Genomic DNA, 25,573 nt, shown 5'->3' on the forward strand with positions numbered 1-25,573 from the left:
CGTGTCAGTCCGCACTAGTGTGACATGCACTAACTGGGCCGTGTGGACCTTGCTGACACGCACTAAAAGTTCCCTAGTGAGCACTGACATAGTACTGTTTGAAACCAGACTACATTAACACGCACTAGGGACCTCGGAGTGCACACTAGCAGGGTCTCCACAGGGCAGTTAGTGTGCAGCATGCCGGTGAGGACTAGACCCTACACCTCACTGGTGTGACTAACGCCGGCCCCAAGTAATTCCTTTTCAGAATGAAAATACTTACGGCTCATGCTAGTGATGTATTAAACTGTAACCATCAATCGTAGCATAATCAGGGTCACCTGTAATATAGAGATCACAATAGTAACACGTAGCTGTTACATAGCACTTTTCATCCATAAAGCTCAGAGCACTTTACAAAAGAGGTGGATAACATTATCCCCATTTTTACAGATGGGGAAATAGAAGCAGACAGAGATAAAGTGCTTGATCTAGGTCACCCAATAAGTAAGTGGCAGAGCCAAGAACAGAACCCAGGTCTTCTAAGTCCAAGTCCACTATCTACTGGGCCACACTGCAAATAATAAAAATCAATGCTTTCCAAGTAGAGAAGACCCCAGGCTGCAGCCTTCAGGTCCAGGTCTTGCCTTTCTCAAAGTTCAGGACTGTCCATAACCAGGACTTTGGTTTGAACCTCTTGCTCGGTGAACTCCTGGCCCCATTGAAATCAGTGACAAAATTCCAATTGACTTCAATGGAGCCATGATGTCACCCTCTATTTCTAACAGAAGCTTACAGGTGCCAAGAACAACATATCAATGGCTAGAATGATCAGGGGAATATGAGAATCAGGCAAGACCACCAATATTTACATGGCAGTGGAATTACAGACAGAACCTGCAACACCTGCAAAATTGAAATACAAAAGAAGATTGCACATAAAAATGCTTAAAAATGTGTGATTTCTAGAATGACTTGGTGTAACTCACCGGGCCCACTTGCAGGGATTGGTAACGGCCCCCTCCTGCACAAAAACAAATAAGACAACACTTGTCTCCTTGTTGCTAAATGATCTGATTGTTTCATATTATGAAACAAATGTGCCATCATTTAGGCAGTTCAGTATTCCAACGCAAGCCATCAGGTAGTCATTATTGTGACGGACTCTTATTGCATAGCAGCCATGGACATTAGCCTTCAGTGATGACAAGGGTGCTCTCAAATCCTTCTCTCCCCACAGAAGACCCATCCCGCATCCGTAGTCCAACTCCCCTCTTTGGTCAGCAGATTCCCTTGCTCTCCCAGTGCATCCGATTTAGATTCTCTCCTCTGCCCACGTGGGCATGTGTTCTTAGATGATCCAGCTCTCCGCAGACAAAAATGGGGAGAAGGGAGCCATGCAAGGAATGAAGGAAGGTTTCCAGCAGCAGGGATGGGCTAGGGAGCAAAGGAGGTGGCAAACCAGTGCCCAAGATCTCCAAGGGTTTCCTGGTACAGAGGGGGACTCAATCCAGGCAAAATTCCCAACCTGCCCTGCCTCCCTGCTGACCACATACCCCAACCCCCACCAACTTTTATGGGACCCTGAAACAGCCTAAGAGCCAAACAGTTCCGAAAGACTTAAAGAAGCAAAACTCATTTTTAACCTATAGGTTCCCAATAGCCAGGCCATTCCTTTTATTATTTGGTTTGTGTTGGGTTTGTTTATTCTTACCTCCCTATCCCAGGTGCTGGGGCCTGATTTCTTGCTGAAGTTGCATTTCTTTGTGTGCTATAGTAATTTTCATAGACCACAGGAGCTGGGGGCATGGAAATACAAGTCAGCTGTAAAAAATGTTTTTGTGAGTGGTTGGCATGCAATGTACAGCATCACATCTGCACAACAGGAGATCCTATTTCTTCTTCAGCTCCATCCCTTCCACGCTGAAAAAACTGTATTTTTAGAAACCAAAGTCTACAGAAATGAGGTTTGAGTTCTCTTCAGGGTCTGGTGGCAATTGCCTGCTATCCTGGTGCAAGGATGCCACTCTAGAAACAGGCTTCATTTTGAGACCAACACAGAAGCAGAACCATCAAGCATGCTTGCTTTCTGCACCAAGCTTTGTTTAATAAAACCCAGACCCTTGCTAGAGCCGAGAAGCTGTATGGAATGCTGATGGCCACGCTGCTTAGAAAGCATACATCAAGCAGTTACCTGGGGGCACATTTCCTGTTTTACGGAAATTTACAAAAAATTCGATATCCTTCTCGATGCTGCACATTTCTAGACTCCTACGGGTTTCTTCGTACCTCTATAAAAAGAACAAACAAAAAAAAAGGTGTTTTCTTTTAAAAGCATAAAGTGCAGAAACAAAAATTCATTCGTCTTTCTTGAAGGAGAAAGGATACAATTTGCATCAGCAAAATAAGTGTCAATAGTACAAGAGGCAAGGGGTGCAAGTCTTGGCCGCAATAAAAGCAACGGGAGCTCTTGCCATTGACTTCATTGGAGCCAGGGTTTCAAATCCTGTTCCACACTATTGACGGGGTGTTCGTTATTGCTATCTGCTGGATTACCCATGAGAATATCAAGAAAGCAAAAGCTGCGCGCAGACCACCCTACCCGAGCTAGCTTGAATAGAGCAAGCACAGATAACAATAGCAGTGAAGACAGTGCAATGCGAGTGAGGAAACTTCCCTTCTGCTCGGCAAATAAAAGGGTTGGAGGGCCTTGGTTTTTTCAGGCCTACCTCATCACTCTGGACGCACTCCTGAGAGAGCTGATTAAGGTGCAGCCACAGCGCATTGCGGAAGTAGTTTATCCGTTCAGACTCCTGGGTCTCAAAGAACTGAAGAGATACAGGGAGGCAAGTCAGGGTATGTTAACAGAATAACTAACAGCCACGGTCCCAGCCAGCTGGGATTAATCATGGAAGTTAGAGAAGGAGAAGACATACAACACCTAGGTGACCTCCCTGCCAATACAGGTTTGAGCCATATTGGACCCATGCTAGTGCTTTGCTTGTCCTGTTTTCAGATGTTCTAAGCAATGACCTGACCTTGGGTCTAACTTCACCACTTCTTGGCATTTTGGCCTTAATCTCCCCCTCTCTGGGGGAGTCTTTCCTACCTTCGTACGGGGCTAGACTTGGTCTAATGAGTCTTTTCCATCTCTAACTGCTACCATCCTTTATTCTTTATGAGAAAAATAGATTAACAGCCAGCAACAATGAACTGATGCCTTTTTATTGTGTATTTTACACCACTACATGAGATTATAAACAGAAGCCTGCATCAAGGCAGGAGCCACCAGGTCCAGCTGGTCCCGGCATTCTGCTCCATCAGGGTTTGCACGTTTTCTGAAAGGACCCCTTTCCTTCAAAATGGGTCTTCAACTTTCCCTCCAGCCCCATCTCATCCACACACACCCCACCTTAAGTGAGATCATCCTGCCTGCCACATCACATGGCCAAAACTTAAAAGGGAAGCTCAGTCAGGTTATTGGGTCCTGCTGCACCATGGCGGGAGGACTGACCCCAGAAGCTGACACCTGCGGACGGTGGGGAGGCAAGCCAGCTAGCCAATGCACTGTTTGGTCACCGCTTGATTTAGTGATCCGAGGCCACTCCTCTCATCCTTACACCCAGACCCACACCAACATTTGGATCGTTCCGATAGGATGGAACTGTCTGGATGCTCCTCAGAGCCCAAACCTTCTGAAGTCTGCCCTTCAATATGTATTCATTCCATCAGGAAGAGCCCTTTTCACATTTCCACTGAGAACAAGTAAACTCTCACCTAGAGCACACATTTGATCAGCAGGACCTTTTGTAATGGACCTGCATCAGAACTTCCATACGTGGCAGGCCTAATCAACACAACCTGACTGATTTGAGGAAGTGAATCTTTGTTTCCCACCCCTCACTACCAGCGGACGGGTTTTCGTTACACAGAGCCATTGCAAGGTTTGGATGGGCAAAGCACACACAGGCAGGTCATTTCATTTTAAGAAACCAAAGCAAAATGGAAGAACGAGCAGCAATATTTTCGGAAGGAGCCAGCGCTGGGGCATGGGCTGAGCTGAACTTATGACAGTGCCACCCTTTTGGAGCCCTTTTTAATCCAGAGATGTCAGAGCACTTTACAAAGGGCATGAGTATCATCCCTATTTTACAGATGGGATCATCCCTATTTTACAGATGGGAAACTGAGGCACAGAGCAATGGCATGACGTGCCCGAGGTTACCCAGCAGGCCAGTGGCAGAGAAGGGAACAGAACCCAGCTGCTCTGTCTGGAACAGCAGTGTCACCAATGCAAAATACTGATGCTTAAGCAACGTGACAGGCTCATAAGTGTGTCGGAAACCTCAAGATTTGCCCAAGATGATGCACGGAGTTCTTGGCTGAATTGGGGGTAGAACTTAGATGCGAGTCTCGGTCTGGTGCCATCCATCTCTTTCTCATCGTAAATGCATGTGGTGCTTTACAGGCAAAGGGCCTGATTCTCCTCTCATTGACACATGTGTCATGCTGGTGTAGGAGCTACTCCTGGTTTTATACCAGTCTAATTGAGAGGAGAAAGAGGCCAAACATCCCTGGCTGAGAGGGTTTGCAGGATAAGGTAAGATATGACCTGACAAGGAGTGCCATCAAGCCTCAGGGAAAGTACAAAGGTTACAACAATAATACCATGCAGCTCATTTCTTTGAATAGAATAGGGAAAGAGTTTATGGGCTGCTCCGAGAAATAAAAGTGGCAAAGAGTCCTGTCATGCATCCGATGAAGTGAGCTGTAGCTCACGAAAGCTTATGCTCAAATAAATTGGTTAGTCTCTAAGGTGCCACAAGTACTCCTTTTCTTTTTAAAGAGTCCTGTGGCGCCTTATAGACTAACAGACGTACTGGAGCATGAGCTTTCGATGCAGTGGGTATTCACCCACAAAAGCTTATGCTCCAATACGTCTGTTAGTCTATAAGGTGCCACAGGACTCTTTGCCGCTTTTACAGATCCAGACTAACATGGCTACCCCTCTGAAGCTTGACACCAGAGGAATAAAGTAATAAAGGCAAATCTTAATCTCCCTGAGCCTGTCCATTATTGTATTAAATAATCTAAGATTCCATCCAGTAGATGGCAGCACTTTACATACAAAGACGCCAGCGCACAAAATTGCCACTATTTTGCATGCTGACACTTGAAGGCTTTCCAATATATTTCCCTACTTTTAAATGCCAAATTCCGGGGCTTTGTATCCAGAAACCAAGAGTCAGGGACATGCAAGTTAAATTGGGAAGTGTCTTGAAGTTTAACCACTAAGGAAACAGAAGAGGCCAACTGTGGTCCCTCACTAGCATTGGCAGCGAAGGAAATGAAATCCCAACCTCAAAGACAGAGTGTTGCAGCATTAAAACCCTTCATTATCTCTAGGATGGATGGCAGGCTTTGGTGTGTTACCTCGCAGGCTTTGGTGTGTTCATTCTGCCATTCTTCCCTGATCCTCTCAAGCGAACCAACATTCAGCTGATATAGCCTGTCTGATAGGGAAATCCAACAGCAATTTGGTCACATGTACAACACACAGGTCTGGATGCATGAAAGGCTCAGGTAAACAATTCTAAACACTGTGATCAGAATATTTTGGACTCTGGGTTTAATTTGGGTCTAGAGCACGTGAAATGAGTTTTGAACTCATTTCAAAAGGATCAAATTTTGTAAATTATAACACAGAGACACTTTCACCTAGAAAAGCGAAGCTATTTCAATCAGTTCTAGGTAGCAGCTGCTCTTAATTGTTAAAAGAAAAATAGAATATTTCAATCACATATCATATCATGACATGACAGCAGTTGTAGTGAACATTAAGCACGACTTTCACTGACGTGTCATGAAATAACGCTATCAAAATATTCAAAACGATATTTTGAAATCCCAAAATGAAATAACGAAATTTCAAAACAAAAAATTCCCAAAACTGAAACTTTTGAGAAATTCCATTTGGTGGGAAATTTCAAAAATATCTGTTTTCATTTTGAATCAGAACAAAAAGAAATTCTGAGGTGTTGAAATGTTTTGCAAACCAGGAATTCCAAGTTGCAGCCAGTTCTAGTCCAGACAATGCCGCACAAACAAGAAACTCTTGACATTTTCCAAGACAAGCATATTCCAAAATGGAAATATTTTTATTTCAAAATATTTTTTTCTGCTGAAATATTTGTCTCAGTCGAATACAACTGTTATTCCAAAATTATTCCCAGTATGACAAAAAAGGCATTTTCCATCAAAAAAAGTTTCAACTAAACATTTCCAACCAGCTCTAGCTGGGACATTGTCTCATCACAAGGAGACAATGAGCCATCAAGACATAACATTTGACTCCCTGGGGCAAATTTATCCAGCGTATAACTGTGCAACCCACTGTTTTAGGAAAGGGAGGTCTATGCCAGTCACCCCGAATAGAGCACTTGTGTAATGGGTTCCCCTCCATCCCATCCCCTACCTGCCGCTCCCAGCATGTCCCAGCCCCTCCAAATGTAACAGATACTCCACGTTATCAGCACTCACCAGAATCTTCCAGAACTGACTTGCTCTGAGCCAACTTTACAAACAGCTGAAAAACAGAAAGATAAAGGGGTCATTGTGAGACAGCAGCTCAACCTAAAAACACTGCAGAGAAAGTAAGGTTGGACCTCATTTCTATCCCGCAAATCCATCCTTAACCAGAGGGTGAAGTCAAACCACCAACCCAGATTTTTTTCCCCCCAAGCTCTGTGTCAATGATTCCTCACTAGTGGTTGAGGTCTTCCATGCTGGCTGTCAACTGACAGGCCTCCAGCCAGCTACCAAGTAGCCAGAACCACCTCTGAACTCCTGGCGCTTCCACTACCAGAGCCTCCGGGCAGTGAAAGGAGGCTCTCCTGTGTAAATCCAACAGCAGGGTCAGGGTCCCGGTTTGGCAGGTTTCTTAGAAACTGTAGCCACTATCTTTAGTTTTAAAATTACTATAACATGGTTAAAAAAAGAACTAGATAAATTAGTAGAGGATAGGTCCATCAATGGCTATTAGCCAGGATGGGCAGGGATGGTGTACCTAGCCTCTGTTTGCAAGAGCCTGGGAATGAGTGAAGGGATCACTTGATGATTACCTGTGCTGTTCACTCCCTCTGGGGCACCTGGCATTGGCCACTGTCGGAAGACAGGGCACTGAGCTAGATGGACCATTGGTCTGACCCAATATGGCTGTTTTATGTTCTTAATGGTATTTTTTCCTGGAGGTGATTTAGTTGTTGAACAGTACCTAAAGCAGAACAGGAAAACTGTCTTCCTTTCACCCTCCCTGTGTTACCTTTTCTTGTTGCCTTTGTGTTACAAGATTTGCATTGCGGTGCACGGCCTGTTCCGCTTCATCTTTATCCCTGCATCGCTGCTCGTACAGCCTCTTTGCCTAGGAGAGAGGTAGGTATGTAAGCCAGTTGGAAATGCAACACAACACACACTCAACTGTTGGATCAAATCCTGCATGCACGTTAAGGATTCTATAGGATCTGCCACATACATTATTGGAACTTCAGTTCAGTATCCTGCCTCTGGTGGCCACCAACATCTGATGCTTCAGAGGAAGACAAGCCCCTCAAATGAAGGCAGCCAACTGTGCAATGCTGCATATGTAAGGACACCTTTCCTTCCTGACCCGAGATCAGTTTATGCCCTGAAGCATGAGATTTGATCACCCTTATCACAGCCTGCATAACACAGCTGGTCCCACATTCATTTCCTCCCACATTCTTTGCATTTGCTCTGTAGCTCCTGGTCTGGATGACACTCGCCAGGTGCAGAACAAAAATACAGTAAATACAAAGACAATGAAAAGATTTGGTGGCTTAGTCAGCTTCAGGGCTTGGACACAGGGCGTGTGCTCATGCAAATACCATTACCTCTGTTTAACCATGCAAATACAAAACTATTGTAGGTAACATGGACAGTGTTATATTTCTAATGTGACTGCATGTTACAGATCTATGGCCGGTAAGAACCAGATGATAGGGGCCACTTACCTCCACTGTTTTCTTATACTGCAAATTCCTGTTTTTATGAATAGCCTCCATTACAAGCTCTATCTGTGAAGGGAACAACACCTGCATTAGTGCACCATCCACGCCAGAAGCGCTGCAAGGACGAAAGCTGCCAAGGAGCTTAGCAACTAAGACGGTCACCTTGATAGGTTCCCAGTTCAAGTCCTGTCTTGTGTGTGTGTGACATCATCTCAGCAATGCAAGACCAGCAAATCTCATAACGATATATTGCATCACATGACCGACACCCTTCATGACTAGGGCCCTACCAAATTCATGGCCAGGAAAAATGTGTCACAGACCATGAAATTTGGTCTCACCCCCGTGAAATCTGGTCTTTTGTGTGCTTTTACCCTATACTATAAGGATTTCACAAGGAGTTGCGGGGTGGGGGGGTCACAAGGTTATTTGAGGGGGGTCACGGTATTGCCACCCTTACTTCTGAGCTGCCTTCAGAGCTGGGCTCCTGGCCAGCAGCCGCCACTCTCCAGCTGCCCAGCTCTGAAGGCCGCACTGCCGCCAGCAGCAGCGGAGAAATAAGGGTAACTGTACTTCAACCCTCTCCCTCCTCCCGCACAACTCCTTTTTGGGTCAGGTTTCCTGCAATTACAGCAGCATGAAATTTCAGATTTAAACAGCTAAAAAAAATCAATACATTTATGATTTTTTTAAATCCTGTGACTATGAAATTGACCAACATGGACCGTGAATTTGGTAGGGCCCTATTCATGAGGTCTGGCAACATCGGTGAGTCCTCTCCTTCCTGTTTGGTATAAACTGTACAACTTTAACTACTGATGGACTATTGTTACCCTTCCTTTTACAGACAGAGGGCAAACTACAGCACAGAGGAGTTAAGTGGCTTGGCCCAAAGTCCAACAGGAAAGAGTCAGGAATAGAACCCAGCTTTCCTGGATCCTGTACATAATACAACCCAGTCAGAGCTTGATTTTCAGATGCAATCCAGCCCACAGTGAGAACAAAGGCAACTACTGGATACTGTGTGTGTCTGAAAACCGGGCCATAGACCACAGCTGCCCCATTAAAAGCAATTGTATGTTGTAAAGATCACTTGTCAAGATGTGAAGTTCAGGGAGCAGAAAGGCCCCGGGCGCAGCTTTCGATGGGAAGAAAATACAAAAATGATCTATTTTTCCGAAAAAGAAGCGTAGGAACCCAAAGGCAAACACAGGCAGCTTGAATGAGGAAGTTGTAAATCACTGCACTGATGCAGTCTGGTGCAGTTACAGCATTTAGGAATGAACTCTGGACTTCCCGGAGCAGCAGGGAGTTCATGGGCGAGGGAAAGGGCGGGACAGAGAAAGAAAACCCCTACCCAGCATCCGGCATATACACTTAGCACACTTGCAGACTTCCAGTAAAGCCTGGGCTCTTTCACAGCTCCCAGGCCCAGGCCCAAAGCTAAAGAGCTGGCCATTTGGGGTCCTCACAGATCCCACAGCGCCATTTGAAGTCAAGGTTTTAATCCTGGCATTCTGGCCAGATTCCAGCTCACAGAACCACGTGACGCCTTCCCAAATTCCCGACCTTTTTCTGATGAAGTTTTTGCTTTTCCCTGAAGTCCTCCATCTTCCTAGCCTCTTCCCGGAGGGTCTGGGCCAGCTGGATGTGACTCTGCCCTACACCATCTACCTCTGCAAGTGAAAAAAAACAAACAAAACCCACATGCTCACAAAGACCGTCTTGACTGGAGTCACTTGTGTTATCTAACTCATAACTCTAGTCAGCATTTCTAAAACACCTTCTCTGAGAGTTTCAACTAGAGCCAGGCGAAGTTCTTCAGGCAAATGGCAATCACCTGGGATGTGGGAGACAGTTTCAAATCCCGCCCTCTGCCTGATGTGGAGAAGAGATTTTAATTTAGCTCTCCCACATTGTAGGCGAGTGCCCCAACTACTGGGTATGGGAGAGCCTAGTGTGGGGGTTTCTCAGTCTCCTCTGTTGAAACTGTAACTGTGTATAAAATACATGAATAGTCACTCAGCCAGAGAAAGAGAGAGAGAGAGAAAGTGAGACTAACTCAACAGCTGGTGGTTAGAGCACTTACCTGTGAGACCCAAGTTTGTATCCCTGTTCCAACCTGGCCAATGGGCAAGTTGTTTGGTGAATCTAACCCTTTGTTTCCTGTGCTTTTATGTGGACAGGGTGCCCGGAAATGAACCAGTTCATTCTGGGTTGAACAAAACATTTAGTTCAACCCACAGTGACATTTTTGTGGACTTTTTCGATTTGCTGACTTTTGGGGAGGAAATTTTCAGATTCGGTCTGAATTTTTTTTGTTTTTTTGGAACTGCCAACCGACTGAAAAATCAGTTATTTGCCCAGCTCTAGCTCCATCATGCTTCATAGGCATCAAACCCTAAAAACACCCCTGTGAGGTAGGTCAGCCTATTACGCCCACTGTACAGATAGATAAACGGAGGCACAGGGACAGGTGAAGGACTAGATTTAGATAACAGCAACAGTTAGCTTGAGTTACACCTCTCAAGTTAGCCTAGCTCAAGCAAGAGCACCCACACACTGCGAAACAACACTCGAGATCTGATTAACAGTGCAGAGCGATTGCATTAGCAGAGTGATAAGCTGTACTAAAAATTGAGCTGTAGCCAGTAGCTGTGTCCCCACTACATTACTCAAGCTTCACCCCACGCCCTCTCACAGGCCAGCTAAATGGCACCACCTAACTCAGCTAGAGATTTCTGTCTATGAACAGGAGTCCAGTTAGGGGCAACACTTGAGTTATACCTCAAGGTGCAGTGAACACAAGCCCTTTAGTGCTGTGTCCATGGATTTGGAGGGCCCAATTTGAAACACCTAGCACCTGATTCTCACAAGTTTTGAGCACCCACATCTCCCATTGATGGACCCTGAATCAGAAAAGAAAAGACTCAAGATTGGTTTCATTTTCCTATGAACCCCCTTGACTGGGTACTGGCCTTGCCTGGGGTTAGAGGCCACCTGGTTTACAGATGAAAGTTTTGTTTCATCCCACAAGGCACTATATAGAACTACACCCAGAACTCAGACAATTGACAGCTTCTGTTCAAGACTTCCAGGCCTGGAAGAGTAGGGGACGCAACGGGTCAGGATCCAGGTGGGCTGGCAGAGTTTTGTGGGAAGTCAGGGGAAGACTGATACTCAAGCTGCGCCTCATAAGCCGCCAGTGGCTCTTTAATGTGTCTCCTGCGGCTCTTTGCAACATATGATATTAAATCACTGTGTGATTTAATTATTAACCAATCAGGATGCTTTTACTATGTCATTAAACCAATTAATTTATTAACTTGCACTAAGTTATCAACTTATTTGCTGTGAGAATAAATATCTCTATATAAACTAAATATTTCCCTGTCGTACTGTTTAAATATGAATAGTACAAGAGTAAATGAAACAATGAATTCACACGACTGTGGCTCTTTTGGGCAATATTGATCACTAATTTGGCTCCTGGTCCACTGAGGTCTGCGTATCCCTGCTTTAGACTGAATAAAACAACACAGGGTGTACCACAAAGGCTGGGTTTTAACTGACATAATTTGATTTAAATGTTTTCAAGTGAATTGCTGCCCCGCTCGATTTTGCGCCCTGTGCAGTTCAAAAAACAGGAAAATGTTGAAAGGCCAGCACTTGCCATGACCGCAGCACTAGCCTCTACCAAGACATTACAATGAGCTGGCTCGGGCTTGTGTGCACCACTGTCCTCTATTGGATGTAATCGGAATTGTGCATCTGTGTGTCATCGGTAGGGCCCTACCAAATTCACAGCCGTGAAAAACACGTCATAGACCGTGAAATCAGACCTTCCCCATGAAATCTAGCTATTGGAGGGGCGGAGGAGAGACAGGCCTGGGGGCGCCCCAGCCAGGGTCTCCTACTGTTCAACAGGGTCCAGCTACTAGTCCACCGGCCTGGAGAGGAATGGGACTTTCTCTTCCCCTGCATGGCCGCTCTCGGGGGGAGATCAGACCTACCTCTGGGTACCTCCCCTGGCTGCAGAAAGCTCTGTGGCTGTACCTTCCGAGCCCAGCTCTGAAGGCAGCACAGAAGTGAGGGTGGCAATCCTGTGACCCCCCCTCCCCCATAAGCTTTGTGACCACCACCCACCATAACCTCTTTCTCAGTCAGGAACCCCACCTTTACAACACCACGAAATTTCAGATGTATACATCTGAAAATGTGAAACTGACCAATTTTAAAACCTTCCAGCTGTGAAATTGACCAAAATGGACCCTGAATTTGGTAGGGTCCTAGTCTCTATGCAGGAGAGCTCGTCAGGAAAAGGCTGACAAAACATTTTTTTCCATCAGAATTTGAAGATTTAGCTAAATGTTTCACAGACACAGAACGATTTCAACAAAGTTACAACAGAAACCTGCCTGATTTCCTGCCAGCTTCCCCATCTGGCTCCTCTGCAGCCCAGCTGGTAGACTCAGCCTCCAAGGTTGGCAGCCCGCCAGGCAGACTGCCGGGAAGCTGGGGCTCCATTCCGTTTGGCAGCAAATTTCAAAATTTCTCTTTTGGTTTCATTCGGATCCAGAAGCAAGTTTCGAAATATCAAAAATCTCCCACAAAACGGAATTGCCTTTCCCTGCCCTGCTCTAACGGACACCAGCTTGCTTGTAGTTCTAGCCCTACAGATGCCATGACACGCCGAGTGACTGCGGCGTGCAGAATAGTGACAAGTGTGCCGTTCCTAGAGCACCACAGATTTCCGGCAATGTTATTGTGTTGTCACATTCTTCTCAGCCTCTCTCACTTCCAACAATGTCGTGCGTGGGTGTTGAAATCCCAGCACTGCTATTCTTGCGCAATCAGCTTCCTCCCTTTCAGATTATCTGCCAGGAAAGAAACAGTTATCACGAAAATAACTGCACTGTCCACCTAGTGCCAGCCTGTTTTAAAATGCACATTAGGACCCCAAGGCTGCATTAGTGGCTCTATCAAGCCAGTTACTTCTCATTAACCTCAACTGTTTTTAAGAGACAAAGAAAGAGACTTCCAAGCTCTCCAGTAGTGGTCAGCATGTGCTTAGAACAGAGCAGCATGAAGTACACCAAAAACCTTCCTGTAGGACCCAATCACTTTACTGTTCCATTCTCCACGCTGTCATTCCATTTTTCCCACTGGTGTAACATAACTGAAGTTGATGGAGTTACCCCTGATTTTATACGATTATAAGTGGAAGGCCAAACAGGCCCATTGGACACACACACAAGGAAAATAACTTAAAAGTATACAGCATGAGAGCTGGCCAAAACTCGGGGTTTTTAGCTCACAAAAAATTTTGGTATTTGGGAAGTTGGTTTCTCTCTGATTTGAAATTTACTGATATATTTTGTTAACTGACAAACCACAAAAACCTGCATCTGGCAAACACTGAAATGTGGCCTTTTGGATACAAAACAGGTGAAATGGACATTTCTGCTATTCAGGGAGGGCAGCCCAGGGAGCCAGCTGGCCCAGGAGTCTGGAAGCCCAGGGCTCCCCAGCCCGGGCCATCTGCCCCAGAGCCACAGACACCGGAAGTTCGTTCCAGGAATTGCAGACTCCCAGGTCTGTAGCAGGAAGCCTAGAAGCCCTGATGAGCCCCACCTAGAGCCATGGTTCTCAGGGCTTCCAGGCTCCTCGCTGTGGAGCTGGGAGCCACACGGCTGCTAGAGCCACAGCACCAGGGGTTTTCAGATTCCTGGCTCCAAGCAGGGAGGCTGGAAGGCCTGACATGGTGGGGCTGCCCCAGAGCAGCAGCTGGAGCTCAGGCTCTTGAGTTCTTATCTCCCCACTCCACAGCGGGGACCCTGGAGTCCCTGGCTCCAGCCAGCGCTCACAAGGCTGCCTGAGTCTCTGTTGCATAGCGCGGAGCCAAGTAGGCCCCAAGCAGGCTGCGTGGTGGGACTGTCCTAGAGCTGTGGGCCCTGGAACAAGGGCTTCCCAGCAGCCCACCAGGAAAGCAGGCAGGTTTCCAGTAGAAAGCTGCCTGTGTCCCTATGAAAGTTTCATGTAACCTGTAATAGGATTGGTTAAACACTGCAGTCTGCTGATTTGTCATTTTCCAACTAAACTTTGGTTTCCTCAGAAAATTTCCAATCAGCACCTCGCTGTAGTCTAACTAGTCTCTTTGATATGCGAAAGAAATGTTTCCTATCAGAGCATGCAGTGTTGTTGTGTCCTGGGACCAACAGGGCTAGAAGAGAGACAAGGTGGGTGAGGTAATATCTTTTACTGGGCCAGCGTCTGCTGGTGAGAGAGACAAGCTCTGGGGCTTACACAGAGCTCTTCTTCTCATATCAGATCAGTTTTTTCTCTAGTGTTAAAAATTAACCACCACAGTAAGCAGGTTCTCTCTTTCCACCACCACACTAAGCAATACAATGAGCTGTTACATACAGGATGATACGGGTTAGCTGCAGGCTGGAGAAAGACATAAAATATTTGGGCCACAATGGAACAACCAAGCACATCCACAAATGTAAATACTCCAAACCAGGACGAGACATGAAGCTGAACAGAAGGTGAAAGTGGAGACACTTTGAACATAGCACCAATATCTCTCCTCCAAATCCCTTCTTAGAATCCCAGCATTCCCATCAAAGACATTAGACAAATCAAAAGTACAAACAGGGCGTGTGCTAAACCACACTGCCAAGGCAGTTTGCTTTCTGTCACATCCCTGCTCTTCCCCCCACTACTTCATCTGATCTATTTAGATGGTTAGCTTCTCAGGGATCCAGTAAGTATAATGCAAATTACATTTTGCAGGGATGCCCTGTGACTAACAATGCTTCCAACTGACACGGGTTTTAGGCAAGTCACTTCTTCTCTCTTTGCAACAGCTCCCCAGTCTGTGAACCAAAGATTACACTGCCCTCTCTGATCTGCCCACAGAGTATCTTTGTAAGGCTTCATTGGTTAAGGTTTGTAAAATGCTCTGAAGGGAAAGGTGCTGTGCGTTCTATAATGGCACTATGCTCCTAGAAAGTATGGAGTGAAAGTAACTGCTAAGGAGACGAAAACAAATGAATGTAAAATGGGAATAGCTCACTGTACCCCCAGCTAATCTGATTTTACAGTCTATTTCTGAGACAAACGACTGTACAGGTTCACAGACTTTTGTATATGCTTTTTCAAACTGTCATCCACAGTCGCCAATGCAGCCGGATTTCTTGACAAATACAAAGAATGATGTTAAGCAGTTACTTACGTTGCTTAAAAACTTCAAGAGCTCTCTTCAGCGTGCTGAAAAACACAGGCACAGAGTTACAGGGTAGGTAAGAGAATTGCCAGATTCCCCACGTTTCAGAGAAGCAGCCGTGTTAGTCTGTATTCGCAAAAAGAAAAGGAGGACTTGTGGCACCTTAGAGACTAAGTGCCATAAGTACTCCTTTTCTTTTTGCAGATTCCCCATGGCATGTAATGACGGCTTAATGACAGCTTCACTGACAGGGGCAAGATTCCCCCTTCGCTCTAACCTGGCAGGAGTTGATCCTTTTCGCATGCTGCTCACATCCACTCCGACAATCTTTTGAGATCATGTACACTAATGGGGGGGGGCTGTGGGGGTGTGTGTGAGCTCTTGAAGTCAGGCTCAAATGGAGATTTGGGCTTTTCACCGTTCTGTCATTCAAGGACAAGATTTCAGTCCCTTTGCAGCAGCCACACAGATGGTGGGGACAGGAGACACTACATACGCCAACCAACTGGGCAGTCCAGGATGACATTCCTGTGACACCCGGGGCAGCTTTAACCCACACTTATATTATCATCAGCATTCACATTTGTTGGTATTATAGTAGGACCTAGATCAGGTCCCACTGGTTTAGGCACCGTACATAAACACAGCCGCTTTCTATGTTTAGGGCAGGGACTGTCTAAACAGACAAGACAGGCAAAGAAAGAGATATGATCCCCATTTTACAGATGGGGAGCTGAGGTGCTCTGACAGACATTACAAACTCAAAAGAACATAAAACTAGCTTGTTTGCTCTCATTCCCCATCCTTTTCTGTGACTGTAGCAAGGGTAGGCTGTAGTCTAGCTAGCACAGGTCACAGTAGCAATGTAGACAGGGTGGCACAGATGTCAGCGTGGGCTAGCCACCCATCGGGGACCTTGAGTAAGCATTTGGGTTGCTGGCCCACACTGAAGCCCATGCAAGCAAGTCTACACACTGCCCCGGAGTCCACTTACCCAGCCCACGGCACCAAGCCTCCCAGCCCAGGTCTGCAGACTTGGGCTTGCACTATGGTCCTACCCATAGCTGGCAGAGGTTGTGGCTCAGGCTGGAGCTCAGGCTCAGAAGCCTAAGGTGTTGGGGGGCAGAGGGGAGACTTCCGAGTGTGAGTTCACTCAAGCCACGACTTCAGAGTGCAGCTATTTTTACAGCACTCGTGTAAGCCCAAGTGTGCAGACCGGGGCTGGGAGGCTCACTGCCGTGGGCTGTGGAGACATACCCACTTTTACCCGGCTAGCACAGATATGCCTAGCTGGGATATAACTACACCTTCATTTGCAGTGTAGTCCTAGGGTATCCGAACAGGAAAGCTGTTGCAGAAAAGGAAGTGTAATTAACATAAAGAAACCTGGTCATATGTTCTCTTGCGTTTGCAGTGTCTTTCAGAGCATAGTAGGTTCAACCTAGACATCCCCTTCACCACCCCTAACATACACATGTTGAAATGTGTCCCAAGAAATTGGAATCTTGTGGATAGTGAATTTCAATGATGAAGTGTACAGGAGATCTTATTTCCATTCTATACAAAGCCCAGACACAGGAAGATGCAAGCAAATAGAGAATACAGCCTTTCACATACGTCCACACACCGCAGCTTCGGGAAGTGAAGGGACTTGCCCAAGGCCACCCATGAAGTCAGGAAGAGAACCCAGCTCTCACGGCTCCCAGTCCTCTACTCTGACCACTAGACCACAACAGCTAGTCTTGACTTCCTGTAAGTAGTGTTAATTTCTGAAAACAGGAAGTTGGTTAATGGGAGGTTAAAGTCAGCAGATTCCAATTACTGGCATGTCTCTCATTCACAAGAATCTGATTTTAGTCAGCCTTTTTCCAGACATATCAATACTAATTTCAGCCTCCTTCTAACTTGCACTCCCTTTTTTGGATTTGACATCACAGCCCCCTCCATCAGCATTCCAAGTCAAGGTAGCTTTTGTTATGAACACAAATAGGAATGAGAACATACACAAGGATCTAAACTTACTTCAATTCTGTCTGCCCACAGGGCTTCTTCTTTGTCAGGTTAATAAGCTCTTTGCCATATTTTTCTTCGATAGTTGCCCTGTTGTGGAAAGAGAGGAGGTTAGGGGAAACTCACATGCAATGTAGAGTCTGCAAGGTGCTTGCTAGAAGGGTAAAGGCTGGAAGGAGATGGTGCTAGAATGAAATCTAGGTCCCAAACCAACTACACACAACCTGCACTGCCTCGTACTGCCATACTGTGTCTTGCAGAGTCCTGACTGGTCTAAGGGGCCATGAAAGACTGCTAACTATTCTACCAGGTCTGAACCACCAGAAGACTAATAGCTGAGGTTTGGCCAAAAATGGAAATGAAGTATTGTGAATTTCACCCTTCTGCCTCCGAGGTTTCCGGCCACGGACAAGCTGCTACAGACAGGCTGCACGTGGTGATTCCAAAAGAGCAGCAGTTAAGATTATATTGTCGCTGTTTACTCAACGGACACCCCCCCCAATGCATTTTTCAGTGAAAAAAAAATCTGTTAAAACAAAACAAAAGTCACCCAATACTCCTGGACGAGGCTTCCAAGGGAGGTGGTAGAAGCCCCGTCACTGGAAGATTTTAAGAACAGGCTGGAAAAACACCTGTCGGGATGGTGTAATGATACTTGGTCCTGCCTCCGTGCAGGTGGCTGAACTAGATGACCTTTCAAGTTTCCTTCCAGACCTACTTTTCTATGATTCTATGATTCCCAGTGGATGCGTGTCCCCATCACTAAAAGGCACCAGTTGGCAATTTCGCTGGCAGTCTCAGACTGGACCATGGAGGCTGAACTAATTCTTATTCCATAGATGTGGTCCCTCCAAGTCAGGTTTGAAACCTATTAGTGGGTTGAGAAAGCTCGTCTTGCCGCTCGACTGTACCTGGGCATAACTAGAGGAGATTGGCCTCCTGGGCTGCCCATACAGCACCTTTTGCGCCAAAAGAGTTAAAAAATTAAAAAATAATCTCTTCTAGTATTAAATGGCTACAGAAGAAGATCAACATGCCTATTTAAGCCTCACACCTCAGGGAAGGCGGTGTTAGACCCATCTTCTAGATCGGAGTGGGCAAACTTTTTGGCCCGAGGGCCACATCGGGGTGCGAAACTTTATGGAGGGCCGGGTGGAGAAGGCTGTGCCTCCCCCAACAGCTTGGCCCCCGCCCCCCTATCCGTCCCCTCCCACTTCATGCCCCCTGACTGCCCCCCTACCCATCCAAAACCCCCCCCTGCTCCTTGTCCCCTGACTGCCCCCTCCTGGGACCCCCATCCCTAACCACTCCCCGGGACCCCACCCCCTCTCCAACCCCCTTTTTCCCCACTCCCTGCCCCCCCAAACCTCTGCCCTATCCAACCACGCCCTGTTCCCCGATTGCCCCCCAGGACACTCCGGCCCCCTTACCATGCTGCTCAGAGCAGCATGCTTGGGAGCCACGCCGCCCAGCCAGAGCCAGACACGCTGCCGCGCTGCCCTGCATAAGCGCGCAGCCCCGCCTCCCAGAGCGCTGCCCGCGCTGTGGCATGGCTGCGGGGGAGGGGCCAGGGGCTAACCTCCCCGGCGGGGAGCTCAGGGGCTGGGCAGGACGGTCCCGCAGGCCAGATGTGGCCCGCGGGTTGTAGTTTGCCCACCTCTGTTCTAGATGATGAAACTGAGACAAGAAAGAGTTACGTGATTTACCCAAGGTCACACCACAAGTAAGCATCAGGAACAGAAACATAAAGACCTAATTTAGTCCCTTGCTTTAAGCACTAGATCATGTTGCTTCTCCTGCACATTTGAGCGCAATGACACAGAGATGCATGATGCCAAGAAGTGCTTGCTGAATAGCCTGTAAAAAAAATACGCATGTCCACAAAGTGCATGTATAGTTTTCAGTACAACCTTAAGTGCTTCTAATTCAGCAAACATAAGACCACTGTCCCCACTCTAGTGAGTAAAGGGTGCTCCAGGCAGAGGTACCAACACCCACCCCCAAAGAATTAAAGGAAAAAATAAAAAAAACTCTACTGGCACTATTCCCATTTATTTTATTTTTAACTGAAATGGTCAAACACAAAACACAAGACTTGGCCCGAAAAATTCCCAACTGCCAATTTGAAAGTCATGAGAGTCCCTGGAAAATAGAAAGCGACCACTCCGAAGCCATCTGGGAGTCACGCACCTCCAGTTTATGGGCACACGTGCCAGGCTTCAGAGATTCCATCATGTAAGTCAACAAAACAATAATGGCCAGAAATCCAGATTACACGTTCAAAGTACTCTTGAGCTGCTGGCGTAAGAAACACTTTTAGTTTGTTGGGTGGATCGACGTTGAAATTCTTCACAAAGCCACAGGGCAAGACTATAGTGAAAATAGTTTCAAGTAGACTTTTTTGCCCCCTCTCCCTTCCAATGTTTTCCATAAAATGCCAGCTGCCTAACTGGCCTAACCTGAGAGGAAGGATGGTCTAGTGGTTACGGCATCATTCCAAGACCTGGGTTCAATTCCTCGCTCCACCACATGCTTCCTGTGGGACCCTGAGAAGTCGCCTCCGTTCCCCAGGGGGAACATATAAAATAGAGATAACAGCCCCTCCTCGCTTTACAAGAATGTTGGGGGGCTACACACATTGAAAAGTCATAAGGTGTGACCAAGGCCATAAGATGTGACCATCTAATCTGACCTCCTGTGTAACACAGGCTCTAGAACTGCCGGAATACTTCCTAGAGCAGATTTCAGGAAAAAACAGCCAACAATCACTACAGTATCTGAGCACCTCACAATGGGGGCCACATAAGAACCATAGATTGAACTCCCTATGCCCAGAGAAACCTCCCATTGACTTCAATAGGAGTTATGGGCACGTAATGGCTGCAGAATCGAACACAAGGCTCGGGAACTGACATTAAATTTCATTGGCACAGGATTTCAAGCACAACACACACATAAGGTGACCAGATAGCAAGTGTGAAAAATCAGGAAAGGCAGGGCGGGGGGTAATAGGCACCTATATAAGACAAAGCCCCGAATATCGGGACTGACCCTATAAATTCGGGACATCTGGTCACCCTTCACACACAGGACCAGCCTCAAACCAGAGAAAGCATAAAAATGCATGTTCCATATAGTTCAACATGGAAGATTTTTACATTATCTGTGGACGGTGAAAGACAGAAAAACCAGATGTGGAACAGCAGATCAAAATATTACTAACCCATTTCCTAGTCATGACTAACTAGTGTGATGGGGCAAGGTCAGATGGCTATAGAAAAGTAGTGGGAGATAGATATATTAGCTCCAGTCTAAACAAATCCCTGGTACCAGAATAAGTTAAATGGCAGCTGTTCCAGGTCAATTAAGACACCTGGGGCCAATTAAGAACTTTCCAGAAGGCAGGGAGAACTCTAGGTTGATTGGGACACCTGAAGCCAATCAGGGACTGGCTGAAACGAGTTAAAAGCCTCCCAGTTAGTCAGGTGGGTGTGGATGTCAGGAGCTGTGGGAGGAAGTTGTGCTGTTGGAGAGACTGAGTAGTACACACCAGATCAGGCACAAGGAAGGAGGCCCTGAGGTAAGGGTGAAGTGGAGCCTGAGGAAGTGGGGGCTGCTGTGGGGAAGTAGCCCAGAGAATTGTATGTGTCATGTTTCTAAAAGGTCAGCTAACATAGCTGATACTATTAGGGCCCCTGGGCTGGAGCCTCGAGTAGAGGATGGGCCTGGGCTCCCCCCTTTGCGCCCCCCCCCGATTAATCACTGAGACTGGGAGACAACAGAGACTGCAAGGGAGGATAGCTTCTCCTCACCTCCCTCGCTGGCTTATGATGAAAATGGCTCAGTAGACTGTGACCCTTGTCCCTAGAGAGAGAAGGGTTATGTGGAGGGTCACAGTGAGAACTCTGAGGCTAGCGAAATCTGCCAGGAAACGTGGGACATATGGAGACAAGGACAGAGCTTTGTCACACTAGGTGGTTAGAGAAAGCTCTGTACCTTTCCTTCAGAAAGTCTTCAAATTCCTTGCAGTTCTTCCTGCCATCATTCAGATGTTGAATGATGCTGTCGTAGCCAACTGTGCTTGTTAAATCGGTACTCTGCAAGCACAAATAAAAAACATGTCACATTGGCATCAAGACAGATCATTGTCAATATTCCCCACCTCCACTTGGAGTTTAAGATGCTCACAGTTTAGCCATTTCTAATACTTGGAAAGGAAACTAACATTTTTTCTCCTGTATCTGAAGATTATATAAAATGAGATCCCTTTATTCTGGACTGGACGAGGTCTCAGTTTGAGAGCCTAGGACAATGGATCTATGCTGACTTTCAGGAAAACATAACAGCCAGGCTTAAATACTACAAAGATCTAGTGCAGAGTTTTGCACAATGGGGCCCTGATCTTGACTGAGATTTGTAGGCGCTCCTGCAGTATAAATAATCGAAACAGTCTCAACTCACAATGGTTATCTAAGGTAATTATAGGGCCACCATCACATTCCTATCTCAGTGCCTCATGCTCTTTACCAGGGTCTTGTGAGGGCATATACATTAAAGGAGAGTAGTGCTATTATACCCCTTTTTACATATAGGAACCTGAGGCTCAAGCAGACTAAGGAATTTGCCCAAGGTCACACAAAAAGTTAGTGGCAGAGCAGGCATTGAACCAGACTTTCCCATGGCCCAGGTTAGTGATCTAAGCACCAAACTGTCTTTCCTCTATATAAGAAGCCTGAAGCAGATGCCGCAAGCCACATCTGAATGGAAGATGTCCCAAGCTGAAGAGGATAGCTCTGTGTTGTGTGCGTGAGAGTTTAAGCTGGTTGAGAAGAGACAAACATATGGGCAGACGGTATAGCGACACAAGTGGTAGGAAAAGGAAGCAGTGGTAGGGATGGGTATGCAGCTTGCAGAAAAGAACTAGAAGCCACAATCTGACAGCTAACAGGAAGCCTAAAGAGGAATAATGTCAGGACTAAGATTCAGGAAATGGTTCAAACCCAAGATAGTCATTGGAGGGGAGGGGGATTTCTAGAGGATTTGTACACAAGTACATAGGAGAAGTTGCAGCAGCACAGCCTGCACACAGCAAGGATTTCAGCACTGCAGACTTAACCTCTGGATGTCAAGGAAGTGAAAGTCGGTGATGGCTAGAGAGCAAGGAATCCCATGTAGATCTGGTGAACCCCAGGGCTGAAACAGCAGGAGGCCCATGAGATTCTGTATGAGTTTAAAGTGGCCTGCAACCAGAGGCAGATCCCCAGCTGTCCTGCTCTGTGCCATCTACAGGCACTCCTTGGAATGCAAATATCCCCTAACTGTGCCAGGCAACTGTAAGCGGACGCAGCGAGCCTCGTCATGCAGAGGGAGAGCCTTCGCAAGAGCGGTATTTCAACATGGTCCTGGCTACATGAGTGCTAAGACTGCACAGTGCCTATGGCCAGCACCAGTGGGGACAAAGCAGGTTTATAAGCCTGTGGCTGCCCACCCCAGATGGCATGGCAGCAGTAACTCTGCCTCTGTTTCCCTCCGAGTCTTTCGCTGTTCCACCCTGTCTCCAACACCTTACCCTCCAGCTAGATCATGTAACAGTTCTATCCCTCCCCAGCTACCCACAGGCTAAAAGAATCACAAAGAACCATAAGTTTTTCCCTTCACTGAGGGAGGCTCCGTTAGGCAGCAGCCTTCCCCAGTTCCTGGCCCCAGCCAGCCATCTCTCCCACAGTCAGAGTACAAGCTCTGCTCCCTATCCCCACCAGACAGCAACTGGACTGGGCTCTCCCTTTTTGGCTCCTCTCTCAAAGCTTGACACCTTGAAGGTGGTGTAGGGTGGGACTGCCTGGGCCCCGAGCAGCCCATTAACCCTTTCCTGACTCGTCTGGGGTTTGCACACCCCATCACAAAGCCATTTTACAAAACCATGCTTTTATAAGACCCTATAGATAGGTTTCTACCCAGTCGATTCTGGCCAGTAAAATAGCGTTTGTATCCAGCTAGCAAAAACCATGCAAAAGCAGATGGAGCCCAGATTAAGTAAGATCTGCCATACTGGGTCAGATCAATGGTTCATGTAACCCAGTATCCTGTCTTCTGACAGCAGTCAGTATCAGACTTCAGGGGGAGTGTACAGATCAGGGCAACTAGAGTGATCCACCCATCTTCCCCTCCTGGCTTGTGGGTATCAGAGGTTTAAGGTCACCTCAAGCATGGGGTTGTCTCTCTGACCATCTTAATTAATAACCATTGATGGACTTAACCTCCAGGAACTTACCTCATTCTTTTTAGAACCCAGTTATACTTTTGGCCATCACAACATCCCCTGGCGATGAGTTCCACAGGTTAGCGGAGCATTGTGTGAAGAACTGCCTTATTTTGTATTAAATCTGCTGCCTGCTAATTTAATTGGGTGACCCCTGGTTTTTGTATCCTGGCAAAGGGTAAACAACACAGCCCTATTCACTTTCTCCCCACCAGGCGTGATGTTCTAGCCCTCCCTCAGATCCCTTCTCAGTCATCTCTTTTCCCCAGCCTTTTTAGTCTCTCCCTGTATGGAATCATAGAATCATAGAATCATAGAATATAAGGGTTGGAAGGGACCCCAGAAGGTCATCTAGTCCAACCCCCTGCTCGAAGCAGGACCAAATCCCAGTTAAATCATCCCAGCCAGGGCTTTGTCAAGCCTGACCTTAAAAACCTCTAAGGAAGGAGATTCTACCACCTCCCTAGGTAACGCATTCCAGTGTTTCACCACCCTCTTAGTGAAAAAGTTTTTCCTAATATCCAATCTAAACCTCCCCCACTGCAACTTGAGACCATTACTCCTCGTTCTGTCATCTGCTACCATTGAGAACAGTCTAGAGCCATCCTCTTTGGAACCCCCTTTCAGGTAGTTGAAAGCAGCTATCAAATCCCCCCTCATTCTTCTCTTCTGCAGGCTAAACAATCCCAGCTCCCTCAGCCTCTCCTCATAACTCATGTGTTCCAGACCCCTAATCATTTTTGTTGCCCTTCGCTGGACTCTCTCCAATTTATCCACATCCTTCTTGAAGTGTGGGGCCCAAAACTGGACACAGTACTCCAGATGAGGCCTCACCAATGTCGAATAGAGGGGAACGATCACGTCCCTCGATCTGCTCGCTATGCCCCTACTTATACATCCCAAAATGCCATTGGCCTTCTTGGCAACAAGGGCACACTGCTGACTCATATCCAGCTTCTCGTCCACTGTCACCCCTAGGTCCTTTTCCGCAGAACTGCTGCCTAGCCATTCGGTCCCTAGTCTGTAGCTGCGCATTGGGTTCTTCCGAAGCTGCTCCATCCCCTTGGTCACCTTTGTTACCCGTCTCTGAACCTTTCCCAGTTCCAATAGGTATTAGACGGGGTGGGGGGCAGCACTCAGGGGTCCCAGGCAACTCTCTGAAAGTTCCGATCCCAGAAATCTCCCTCCCAGGTGTATATTTACAGGGGACGTACAAGAGAAGGGGCAGGGAAGAGGAACAAAGGGAGCAAGGCTCCTTCTGACCTCACCTGGAGATCCCAGGCCCGGTACTAGGCAGGCCTCAGCAAAGGACGGGGGACGCTTTAGATCAACATCGCCATCAGCATGCACCAGCAGAGTGGGTCCAGCATGGAGGAGCCCTCACTGCAGCCTGGTCTAGCACCTACTCAGGCCTAGTCTTCCCCACAGAGCAATTCTGGCTATTCCTCTACAGACTCCTGTGTCTGCTTGGCTTCTCCTCACTCCACCCTACCCCCCAACACAGCCAGTGGCTTAAAAAATATTGTCTTACTGTTACTCCCCCGTCGGTCTGTCTTTATCTGTTGCCTTGTGCCTTACACTTAGATTGTAAGCCCCTTGGGAGCAGAGACGGTCTTCTTGTTCCGGTCTGTGACTAGGGCTTCCAGGCATTATGGTAATACAAACCAATAATACATACGTACACTCGACCCACACTGTTTAATACAGCTGCCCCTTTGTACAAACCTAATGGAGGTGAAATGGTCTCCACATGCTCTGGAGCCAATTTTCAGACAGATACATCCTCTGCCAGCCACCCACTCTCCGGTTCGGGAAAACGGTTCTCCCTCCAGCACTCTACCCCACTGCCAAAGCCAGCACATCACTGTGCATCAAGCACACCAGTCAGCCAGTACTCTCATGGTTCAGAATCTTAGACGTTAGAGATGGCAACACCCCACTAGATTATCCAACCCATCTCCCTGCCGCTGCAGATTTGCTCTCTCCAGCATATTCTCTTGTGTTTTGTCCAGTCATTAGATGTCCCAAGAGACAGAGTTACCTCCACTACCTTTTGGAGACACC

At 47.0% G+C, this 25,573-nt stretch overlaps 1 protein-coding gene across 2 annotated transcripts in view; it reads right to left on the reverse strand.

Annotated features, from left to right (window-relative positions):
• Window positions 1-25,573, reverse strand: part of PSTPIP2 (proline-serine-threonine phosphatase interacting protein 2) — a 53,294-nt gene that overhangs the window by 6,197 nt on the left and 21,524 nt on the right. The window contains exons 2-14 of one of the 2 annotated variants that reach the window (XM_048851040.2): window positions 21,247-21,347; window positions 17,263-17,340; window positions 15,250-15,284; window positions 9,579-9,685; window positions 8,013-8,075; window positions 7,304-7,402; window positions 6,523-6,568; window positions 5,416-5,495; window positions 2,712-2,810; window positions 2,177-2,273; window positions 1,697-1,781; window positions 972-1,006; window positions 266-323 (exon numbers count right to left, since the gene is read on the reverse strand). In XM_048851040.2, the coding sequence (XP_048706997.1) occupies window positions 274-323; window positions 972-1,006; window positions 1,697-1,781; window positions 2,177-2,273; window positions 2,712-2,810; window positions 5,416-5,495; window positions 6,523-6,568; window positions 7,304-7,402; window positions 8,013-8,075; window positions 9,579-9,685; window positions 15,250-15,284; window positions 17,263-17,340; window positions 21,247-21,347 (975 nt within the window). In that variant the 3' untranslated portion in view covers window positions 266-273. Of the gene's footprint in view, window positions 1-265; window positions 324-971; window positions 1,007-1,696; window positions 1,782-2,176; window positions 2,274-2,711; window positions 2,811-5,415; window positions 5,496-6,522; window positions 6,569-7,303; window positions 7,403-8,012; window positions 8,076-9,578; window positions 9,686-12,427; window positions 12,735-15,249; window positions 15,285-17,262; window positions 17,341-21,246; window positions 21,348-25,573 lie in introns of those variants that run through there. The other variant, XM_075128347.1, reaches the window with a different exon arrangement.

The sequence above is a fragment of the Caretta caretta genome, chromosome 5 (genome assembly GCF_965140235.1).
Source record: "Caretta caretta isolate rCarCar2 chromosome 5, rCarCar1.hap1, whole genome shotgun sequence".
Classification (NCBI taxonomy): domain Eukaryota; kingdom Metazoa; phylum Chordata; order Testudines; family Cheloniidae; genus Caretta; species Caretta caretta.